The sequence below is a fragment of the Cicer arietinum genome, chromosome 4, assembly GCF_000331145.2.
Source record: "Cicer arietinum cultivar CDC Frontier isolate Library 1 chromosome 4, Cicar.CDCFrontier_v2.0, whole genome shotgun sequence".
Lineage (NCBI taxonomy): Eukaryota > Viridiplantae > Streptophyta > Magnoliopsida > Fabales > Fabaceae > Cicer > Cicer arietinum.
The window spans coordinates 47,563,961-47,575,674 of record NC_021163.2 but is presented as its reverse complement, the minus strand read 5'-3'; the positions used below and the strand labels follow the sequence as shown (position 1 = coordinate 47,575,674).

At 33.5% G+C, this 11,714-nt stretch overlaps 1 protein-coding gene and 1 non-coding gene across 2 annotated transcripts; both read left to right on the top strand.

The window, feature by feature from the left end:
• The first annotated feature begins 2,969 nt into the window (after positions 1-2,969).
• On the top strand, positions 2,970-3,728 carry LOC140920089 (secreted RxLR effector protein 161-like). The gene is made up of 2 exons (XM_073367401.1): positions 2,970-3,365; positions 3,537-3,728. Exons 1-2 carry the CDS (start codon positions 2,970-2,972, stop codon positions 3,726-3,728), a joined length of 588 nt encoding a protein of 195 aa, XP_073223502.1.
• Positions 3,729-9,787: 6,059 nt separating this feature from the next.
• On the top strand, positions 9,788-9,893 carry LOC113786406 (small nucleolar RNA R71). Its single transcript, XR_003472689.1, has one exon. It is a non-coding gene; the product is annotated as a small nucleolar RNA R71 (small nucleolar RNA).
• Positions 9,894-11,714: the final 1,821 nt, after the last annotated feature.

Here is an 11,714-nt window from a genome sequence, read left to right as displayed (position 1 = left end):
AACAACAAAATTTTGAAAGTAAAAAAGGTCAAGAACATTCTGCAACAAAAATGGAGAACGTTCTCCTTAAAACTGAAAATGAACATCTTAAAAATGACTTGTCAAATTTTATTAAAGGCACTGAAATGTTTCAAAAAATCACGGGATCTCAGGTAGGAATCTTTGATAAAGTTGGTCTTGGTTTTAATCAAAGTCAAAAAACAAAAATTTATGAAAACTTTTTTGTTCCAGAAAGAAAGGAAGTAAAATGTAAAACTAGATGCTCATATTGTAAAAAAACTTGGACATCTGGAATTTGCTTGCTACTTTAAAAAAAGAGATGAAAAGATTAAACGCAAAAGGCTTTTTAAAGGGAAAGATCGTTATGCAAATAAAGCTGAACCAGTTTTGAGAAATCTGCAAAAAGGAGAATGTTCTCCAGGCTGTTTTTAAAACGGAGAATGTTCTAAAACAAAAGCAGAACTTTCTCTAGTAAATCCGAAAAAAGGAGAACGATCTAGAACTACTTCAAATTCAAGATTAAAACATTTTAAAACCCAGATTACAAAGTCAATTCCAAGATCAACAATTAAATGCTCCTACTATCTCAAAATTGGTCATCAAGAATCAATCTGCTATCTTAAGAAGAAAGAAAATTTTAAAAGTAACTCTCAAGGACCCAAGTCAAAATGGATACCTAAGGTTGATATAACATCTTATGCAGGTTTGATTTCCAAATGTCAAGAGAAAACCTTGGTTCTTGGATAGTGGCTGTTCAAGACACATGAGAGGAGATAAAAACTGCTTCATGTCATTCATCAAGAAACATGGAAGATCGGTTACTTTTGGAAACAACAATCAAGCTCAAATTAAAGGTAAATGAACTATTGGTAAGGAAACCTCTGGTCAAATAACTGATGTTCAATACGTTGAAGGTTTGAAACACAATCTTCTAAGCATAAGTCTTCAAACCAAAAGTATGTGACATCAGAAAAACTGAAACTGGAGAAATCCTCTTTTCTAGAAATAGAAAGAAAAATTTATATGTCTTATATCTTGAAGAACTACCTAATGAATCATTTTTTATGTCAATCAATAAAGATAAATGGATATGGCATAAAAGGGATTAACATATAAGTATGAAAACAATTTCAAAAATTTCAAAACTAGATCTTGTTAGTGGATTACCCAAACTCAACTTTGATAAAGATAGAATATGTGAAGCTTGCACAAAAGGAAAGCAAGTCAAGAACAATTTTCATTCAAAAGATTTTGTAACTACAAATAGAACTCTTGAATTGCTTCACATGAATCTTTTTCGGCCAATCAAAACAACAAGTCTAGGAGGAATGAAACATGGTTTCGTTATTGTTGACGATTTCTCAAGATACACTTGGGTATTATTTTTAAAACAGAAAGATGATGCATTTAAAACCTTTTGCAAAAAGGTACAAAATAAAAATGAATCCAAAATCATTTTTGTAAGAAGTGATCATGGAGGAGAATTCATAAATGCCTCTTTTAAAACCTTCTTTGATGAACTTGGAATTTCTCATAATCTATCATTTGCAAGAACTCCATTACAAAATGGAGTTGTTGAATGAAATAATAGAAAATTACAAGAAACGACAAAAACAATATTGGAAGAATCTAATGTTGAAAGATATTTCTGGGCTAAAGCTATTAACACTTCTTGTTATATTTTAAATCATGTATCCATTAGAAAAATCATCAACAAAACCCCATATGAAATTTGGAAAAATAGGAAACCAAACATTTCTTATTTTCAAATTTTTGGATGCTATTGTTATACTTTAAACAACAAAGATGTTTTTGGAAAGTTTGATGCAAAATCAGACAAAACAATCTTGTTAGGCTATTCAACCCATTCTAAAGGCTATAAAGTGTTTGATCTAAGGACTAAAGTTGTAGAAATCAGTATGCATATATTATTTGATGAGTTTGATGATTTGGATTTGAGTAAAAAAGATGAGGAAAAAGAAGTTCAATTTGGTTTGTATCAACAAAACAATATGCAGGAAACATAGATTGATAAACAATCTCCGTTTCATTCTCCACCAAAAAGCTGGAGAGCAATTGAAGATCATCCTCAAACACAAATCATTGGAGACATGACTGATGGGATTTGAACAAGAAAATCATTCAAGAATGATGAAAAAAACATGGCAATGATATCTCAAATTGAACCAAAATCAATTAAAGAAGCCATAGTTGATCAATCTTGGATTGAGGCCATGAAGGAAGAACTGCTGTAGTTCGAAAAAAATGAGGTTTGGACCTTGGTACCTGATTCACAGGATCAAACAACCATTGGTACACGCTGAGTTTTCAGAAACAAATTAGACGAAGAAGGTATGGTTGTAAGGAACAAAGCAAGATTAGTTGCTCAAGGCTATAACCAACAATAAGATATAGACTACGAAGAAAATTTTGCTATAGTTGGAAGGTTAGAAGCTATTCGTATACTTCTTGCATATGCATCTCATAAGCTTGTTAAGTTGTTTCAAATCATGTTTTTTCAAACTTACCAAAGTTCTATATGGATTAAAACAAGCACCAAGAGCTTGGTATGAAAGATTAAGTTCCTTTCTCATTAAAAATGGATTTTCTAGAGGAAAAATTGACACTACATTATTCAAGAAAACTGAGAAAAATGATTTACTTATTATTCAAGTATATATTGATAATATCATCTTTAGATCAACAAATACAAAATGTGTGAAGGATTTTCAAAATTCATGCAAAGTGAATTTGAAACGAGCATGATGTGAGAGTTAAGGTATTTTCTTGGATTGCAAATTAAATAATATGAAAATAGTATTTTTATTTGTCAAGAAAAATACATTAAAGATCTGTTAACTAAGTACAAAATGAATGAAACAAAAATTATGTCTACTCTCATGCATCCATCATCTTCATTAGACAAAGATGAAAATGGAAAATCTGTTTCAAAAAATGAATATAGATGAATGATTGGTTCTTTGCTTTATCTAATTGCCAATAGGCCTAATATCGTATTCACAGTAGGATTATGTGCTAGATTTCAAGCAGCACTAAAGGAATCTCATTTAACTGCAATAAAACAAATTTTTAGACATCTTGTTGGAACTACTGATCTTGGCCTTCGATATAGAAAATGTTCTCATTTTGATCTTTTAGCATACTGCTACGTTGATTATGCTGGAGATAAAATTGAAAGAAAGAGCACTAGTGGATCATATCAGTTCTTAGGTGAAGCATTGATAAGCTGGTCTTGCAGAAAACAAAATACAATAGCTTTATCAACCACTGAAGTTGAATATGTCTCAGCAGCAAACTGTTGCTCACAAGTTCTTTGGATTAAATATCAACTTGAAGACATCTCTGTAAGTTACTCAAGCATTCCAATTTACTGTGATAATACTAGTGCAATCAATTTATCTAAAAATCCAATTCAGCGCTCTAAATCAAAACATATTTAAATAAAACATCATTTTATTCGTGATCATATTAACAAAAAAGATATTGAATTTATCTTTGTTGATATTGAAAATCAGCTTGCTGACATATTTACAAAGCCTCTGGTTGATGATAGTTTCAATTTAATCAAAGAAAAACTGCAAATTGTGAAAACGGAGAACAATAATCAATCTCTGTTTTTCCGACATCAATCTCCGTTTTTCAAAAATCATTCCCCCCTACGTCGTCACTTTCTCTCTTGCACAAAAAAGACTAATCTTGGCATTTAATGCATGTGTCTTCTTGTCTTCAAAAAGTGAACTGACACGCTGTCAAAGGCTTCCCGCCCCAAACTTCTTCACCTTCCCAAGGTTTAAATCATCATTGTATTTTCTCTTCAAAATCAAAAATTTTGTTGTAAACTGAACCACATCAAATCCTTCATCATTTGAAACTGAAACAGAAACCCATCATTTCCCCTCAACTTTGTTTTCTCCAAATCCTTTCCTCAAAACACAACAATGGCGCGCACTAAGACATCTACACGCAAAAACGCATATCCCTACTCATCATCTTCACCATCATAAACCTCCACAAGTCATTCACCTTCCCCAGATTACCTTTCTCACATTTATGAAATCCTACAACAGCAAAAACATGTTTTATGCGTGTCCACACAAGAATTGGAACTTTAAAAGCTTCAAACACAAAACCATTGCTCTTCATCATCTCTAATTCTGAAACTGATGAATCATAAAAAATGTCTCCTCACACAACTCCAACAGAGAAGGAAATCACCCCAACAAAACCAACAAAACCCATTACCCTGTCTAAATCATCATTTTCTTCTGAACCTTCTCAATCAACTCCACGTAACCATAAAAAGAGATTGATAAATGAATTTTTTTCTTCTTTCACAAAACCATCTCAACCTTCTCCTAAAACCACCAAACCAACACCACGTTCCATGAAAATAAAAACCACCATCACACTTTCCCAATTCCTAGCCAAAAATAATCTCAAGAATCCACAGAGAAGGAAATCAAATGCCCCTAAACAAAACCTAACAAATATTGAACCCCCCTCTCCAGAACGTTCTCCTGTTCCACAACGTTCCCCAACCCATGAACTCCTTACATCACCAAACCCATAGTGTTCTCCTATTCAAGAATGTTCTCTAGTTCACCAACCCTCGCTTTCACGAAACCCTGATCGTTCTCCAATTCAAGAACGTTCTCTCACTCCAGAATGTTCCTCGTCCCCACCTTAGAATCTTCTCCACAACCTTCTCCTCCATCCAAAAAATCTAAACTTCACAGTCATCCCCTCATTCCTTCAAAAATCTCAAACTTTTCAAAGAAAAACGGGCTCAACGCCCTATTGGAGTTGAAGAGTTTTTGTCTTGGAAAATCCGATTGTGGATGGAAATGCAGTCAAACATCACACTGATGCTTTGGGTTGGACATCATTTTTGCAAACATCTGAATGCTATTATCAAGTCCTTCATAGTTTCCACAATCAAAGGGATTGAAATCAGGTTGACACCTGACATTCTGGCTACGATTCTTAACCTTCCAACAAAAGGGCCTGCCATTTTTGGAAGCAAATGGTATGCTGCAATGAGCTTAAAACATACATAGGTGCTATCTGATTTGTTCCAAGAAGGGTCCAATCGCCACCTCTCAACCTATCTTAAACCTCTTCCAAAGGTTTTTAACAGCATTAGCCAACATGCCATACTTCCCCACTGTGGCAGTCATAAGTATGTATCTGACAATGATGTCTTGGTCATCTGTCACCTTCAAAACTACAAACGTCCCAAGCTGCCACACATCATCATCCACCACATGATAACTACTTTCAAACCCCTCTTACAAATGAGAAAAATCTCATTAAAATTTCCACATTTTCCTAAAAAAACATATGTCATATGAGGAAAACCACATTAGAAACGCCTGCTCCCGCACCTTATTTCCCACCAAAATCACTAAAGAGGAAGCGCTCAACAAGGAGAAGAGTTGCTCCTACACCAGCTGTAACACCCCGACCATTACCGTTACCGGCGATGCTACCTCACGACCTTCTCGCCCCCTCTTTCCGCCCCCATTGGAAATCTGACGAGTTTTTGCCTTCCGTGGGATTCGAGCCCGGTACCTAGGGGATAAGTATCGGGCTCGAATCCCACGAAAGGCAAAAACTCGTCAGATTTCCAATGGGGGCGGAAAGAGGGGGGCGAGAAGGTCGTGAGGTAGCATCGCCGGTAACGGTAATGGCCGGGGTAGCGGAACCTGCTCAAGAACATTCTTCACCAAAGCGACAAGGTTCTCTAGAATAGCTTACCAATCTTCCTTCTCTCTCTATTTTTCCTCAACCTTCAACTCTATCTTCCACAACTTTCCTCTCTTACTCACAAATACTCCATACTCCACCACATGACTTGGGAACATTACTTCCTAACCATCATATTAGCACCACATCCCCTATTTTCATTTCCCAACAAAAAATCAGTTCCTCCATATTTGGAATCAGTTAGTTTTTAATTTTTCCAGACACTCCTGACCCATCCATACAACAACAAACATCTTTTAATCCATTACCCCTAGTGGCTACCTCTTTTGCCACTCTTCCATTTGTCTTCCTTTCCACCATTCCCTCGACCACAAATGTTGCTGCCACTTCTCAACCTTTCACTCATCTCCATACTCTTCACCCCAAGGCTGAACCATCAAACTCTGACATCATTACTGCCCTTCAAACCATTATGGCACGCCAACTTCAAGAGGATCAGGAAACCACTTTGTTATGCACCTGGCTGATAGAGCAACTTGCTCTCAAACAGGGACTGACTCCTCCTTCCATTCATCCTACTCCGACTCCGCCAATCCCTAACCCTACAAAATCTTCATCTTCTGAAGGATCTTCTCCATCGCTTGCTACGTAGAATATTTTGCTTGTTCCTTTTTTATGACAAAAGGGAAAAATTAAGTTAGTTTTTATTCTGTTTGTAGAAGTCCTTTTTGTAATTAGGAACTTCTGAATATGCTGCTATATGATATTTTGTATCTTTGAAATGAATTAATGAAAAACAGCTTATGGTGAAATTATATGCATGTTTTAATTTTCTGCCAAAATCACTTACTGCATCAATTAAGGGGGAGCTTTTAAGCTTTTCAAAATTAAAATTAGAATCAGAATTAAAATCTAAATTAACATGTTTTTCATCATAAAAATAGGGGAGACTAAGACAAACTCTTAATTTAAGTTTTGATGAAAATAAACAAAGATTAATTAAGAATGTTAATTATGATTCTAAATGTTATGTTAATTTAACATGTGCTTTTGAGTGGATTAATTTAAAGATAGGATTCAAGCAAAACAAAAAAAATCAGATAAAAACTGAACATATAAGAAAGGAGAACATTCTGGATAAAATATGTGAAAACGAAGAATGTTCTTCAGGATCAAGACTGATCATCACAACCTCAAGATCAATCAATCTCTATTAGTTCAAAGAAGATTCTACCTCTGGAATCTAGATTTATGTTATCATTACTTGACAAGGATCAATAAGGATCCATTTTAATCAAAGAAACCATTCTAATCAGAAAGAGAAAATGTCATGAATCAAGCAAGACGAAACAAATCTGAACCTTCTCCAACTTAACTGTCAAAAGAGTTAAACAACCTTGAAGTGTACAAGACATCCAAATTAATCAGGAAGACATCCAGATTGATCAAAATTGAACCTCCAAACTGATCATCAATCTCCATAAAGTTCAAACACTAGAACTCCAAATTGATTATCAATCTCCAGAAGTTTCATTAAAATTCTGCAGAAGTTCATCATTATTCTCCAAGCTGTTTTGACATAATCAAAACTCCAGATTGAAGTAAAGACATCAACAAATATATATGAAGTATAAAGGGTCATTACACAAGAAAAATCTGATCAAGAACATTAACTCTTTTGACCATTATTAATTGCTCTAAAACGCCTATAAAAGAAATGCCAATGCTCAGAAAAATTGCAAAAGTTCAAGTGCTAAAAAGTCTCATAAAATCATTGACATTCACATACTTGAAATTCTCAACTTCTCAAGAAAGAATCAGTCCTGATTATATTTCCAAATTATGTTATTATTGTACTGAATTTTTTTTTTTTTTTTTTAAATAATTGAATCTCAAACAAGAGTTGAGACATCTCAGATTCTATCAAAACAATCTCATCATTATTGTAAAAATCAAACTATAAGAGTTTAATATAGTTTTGGTAGATTGTAGAAATCCTATCAAAGTTGATAGGTGACCTGATTAAATATTTTTCTGGGTGAAAAGAAATTAAGTTTGCAAATGATCAAAGTTGATCTGAGCTAGGTGCTGTAAAACCAAGAAGGTTATTTGTTTTGAACACTTAGTGGAGAATCTCATAGTTGTGAGGACTGGACGTAGCCCAAGTTGGGTGAACCAGGATACATCCGTGTGTGATATTATTTCTCTTATATCTTTATTTATTAAGCCTGATTAATCCTTTAAGTTAAAAACATAAATTGAATTTCTTATTTTAAGCTAACTAAGAACGTTCTATGTTTTCTGGTAAAAACCAAGAATGTTCTCTTAACCAAGATCATTCTTGAGTTAAATCATTAAGTTTTTTCATGAATTTTTAAATATGAACATTTACATATCAAACCTCCATTCCTTGTAAATCAACATTGCTAAATCAGTATTATATGCATGCAAATAGATGGATGAATTCCTTTTAAGTCCTCAATAGTATACCCAATAGCATTTGTATACATCTTGAGGACTCAAAACAGCTTTTTAGTTTCTTCACCATTTAAATCAACATTTACGATAATAGGAAATTGTAATTTTTGCCAAGAAATTAATACATGAGATTTGATGGCAAATGTTTAAGTTCTACCCATGGAGCCGTTTTTGGTAGAAGTGCTGAATGGTAGATGGGTTCCAAGTTTAAGTCTAGCACAAAAGGACTTCGTCCAATAATTTAGCATATGCATCGACTTCCTTTGCCAAATCTTCACGAGTTGTGCTTCCAACCCATCTTTGGAGAGTGGTCCTAACGAACACTCCTTAACACAATGATCAATTAAATTAATCCTGCAACAAGAATCTTCAAAAGAAGGACTTTCATAAGGTTAGACAAATTAAATTCAATATTTTCACCTCCCACATTAAAGGAAATCTTGTCACGTGATCACATCAATAATAGTTCTTGTTGTAGCAAGAAAAGTTCTCACAAGAAGAATTGGGACTTAGGAATACTCTTCCATTTCCAGCATCACAAAGTCAACCGATATAAACAATTGTCCTACTTTCATATGAACATCCTCTAATATTACCATTGGATACTTAATAGATCATTCATCTAGTTGTAAGGAAATTCTTGTGGGTTTTAACTCACCTACATCAAGCTTTTAACAAACTGGTAAAGGCATAAGGCTCACACTAGCTCCAAGATCACACAAAGCACGTTCAAAATTCACATCACCAATCAAACAAGGTATAGATTTCTTTTTCTTCATATACCATCTCACTTGATGGTTGGACCCTTTCACTCTCATCATGAACTCTCTCTTTCACATATCTACCCTTGGGTTCCTCTAATTGTTTTCCATTTTATAAGGTGACATCATTCAATTATCCCTCGGGGTTGGGTCTAGGCTGCCCCAAGAACAAACTAGAGGACCTAGAGGTTGAAAGAACTTGTTGAGCCACTTAGGTCGTTTGTGTTTTCAACATTTTATTGTGTGTGACCATGGAATCTACCTTAGATGCTAATTGCCTAAGTGCTTCATTCACTGACGGGTTTTGATTTCTAAACTCCTCATTTTGTTTGGTTTGGGTTAGCACAAAATATTTCAGCAAATTTTCTTAGCTAGTTTTTTGGGGGTTGTTAAAAAGCCTTGATCTTGGAAACCAGGAGGTCTATCCATTAGTTTGGGGATGGGATCAAGCGGAGGGTTTTTTTAGGAAAAATTTAGATGATTCCTCCACCCTTGGTTGTATGTATTGGAAAAAGGTTCCTATATTTGAGGATTGTTAAGATAATTAACTTGCTCATTACTTGCCCCACCATTAGTAGACATTCTGACTTGACATTTGACAACCGTATGACCAAAAATTCCACAAGGCAAAACATTTGGTGCAACGTCATTTACATTCCATTTTTCAACATTGGTAGTGGTTCTACGCCATGTCTTCAATAAGAGCATAAGCGTCTTCTATGTTCTTGTTCACTAGTGTTCCTCTTGCGTTAACATCAATTGTCATTCTTGTAGTGTATGAGAGTCCACTGTAGAATGTATGGACAATTAGCCATCTTTCCAGCCCATAATGAGGGCACAATCTCATTATCTCCTTGAAGCGCTCGCTGGAGTCATAGAGAGATTCTTCTTCTTTTGTGAAAAAAAATGTAATTTGATTTCTCAATTGTGCAATTTTGCATAGAGAAAAATATTTAGCAAGGAATGTTTGCTTTAACTGATCCCATGTAGTAATGGATTCATAAGGCAATGAATGCAACCAAGCTCTAGCTCTATCCCTTAAGACTAAGACTAAGACTTTTCCCTTTTTCATTAAGGCATAAAGATTGATACTCATTGCCTTAAGGGAAAAGCTCTAACAAAGTCTTAGTCTTTGTGGGAAAACTCAATTCATTTTCAAAGTGTCATAATACTCTAAAAAATAGACAAATGGAGGTTTGGATCATCCGTTGGAGTACCAAATAATTGGTTTTGTTGTACCATGGACAACAACAAATGTTTTAATTCAAAATTTTTATTCTCTACAATTGGGCGCACAATACTCAAATGTGGTTTTGTAGTATTGGGAGATGCATATTATTTCGAGGTTATATTTTCAGCCATAGTTTAATGTTTTTCTTGTTCATAACATTTTTGCTCTCTTCTTCTCTTATAGAAAAATATTTCTATCTCAGGTATTGGTTCGACAAGATTTCCAAGGCTTCGAATTTTTGCATTCAAAGATAGAACAATCACTAACAAAAATATAAAAAGAAATTTTAGTCTAATCAGTATAGAAAAAGAGAATTAATATCATATGCAAAGTCCCCAACAACGGCGCTAAAAACTTGATAAGACCACAAGTATATGATATTATCGCGTAGTTAAAATTATTGTTACCACAAAGACTTTGTTATGAATATCAATCTCTCTTTACAAGCTCTGATGATTAGCTAAAACAACAATTGTTTATAGAATTATTTTTGATTAAAATTTGCAATTAAAATAAAGCATTGAGATTGTAACTTTTCACAATGATAGATACAGTAAAACTAATCTTCTCTAAGTCATAGGTGTTAAACTCTTAAAAATTAAATAAACAATTATAACGAATGTCTTCTTTTAAAGAGTAAAAGTGTATTTTAAACTAATAACCAACCTATTTTCATGATTGATATATTAGTTAAATTCATCAAGAGCAGTTATCTTTCTTGATTTCAAAGGAACCAAATTTATTTTCATGACTTAATTTTCTTGTATCTTACGGTTAGATATCAAATTCAATTTTAAATACATCATTTGATATCCAAGTACTATCATGATTCTTACTAAGATTGAATTTAAAGATCAATACCTTTAACAAAAATAAAGAAGTAGAAATTGTTAGAGATCCATCGTTAAAAATCCTACAATCCCAAGAGAAGAAAAATCTATTCACCCACGACCATAGTAGATTCAAAGTTAAAATATAAAGACATTGGAACTTTAATATAAAATAATAGAATAAAAGAATCGAATAACATAAAAAAATCGAATATTATTGAAATTAGAAATTTGCTAAGAAATTTACAAGAACAAAAACAAGAGTACCAAGAGATTGTGAGTAGAGATATGTGTCAAATTGAGTATTTTTTTTCCCTTTTTATAGTCTTAAGTGCCTTCATGAACATTAATTATAAGAAACCATCAAAATTTCACACAAGAAAAATAATAAGTAATAGAAGTTGAGTTGATTAAAGCCTAATGGCCATTACGACCAATCAATATTTCTTGTTGCCTTGGTGTGACAAATTCATAGTTTTTTGTCTTTCAATCATTGTCAGACTGTAATTTGCTGAAATTTATTTTTCTTTCATCTTCTTGATTAGGATGGACCATGACTGCACCAAGAATCTTCCCTGCTTGTGTCAACCAAAATAAAACAAAAAGACAGTCAAATAGAAGTATAACCAGATTTAAAATATCAGATTAATCTATAAAATAAAATTATAAAAATAGATAAATTCTAGC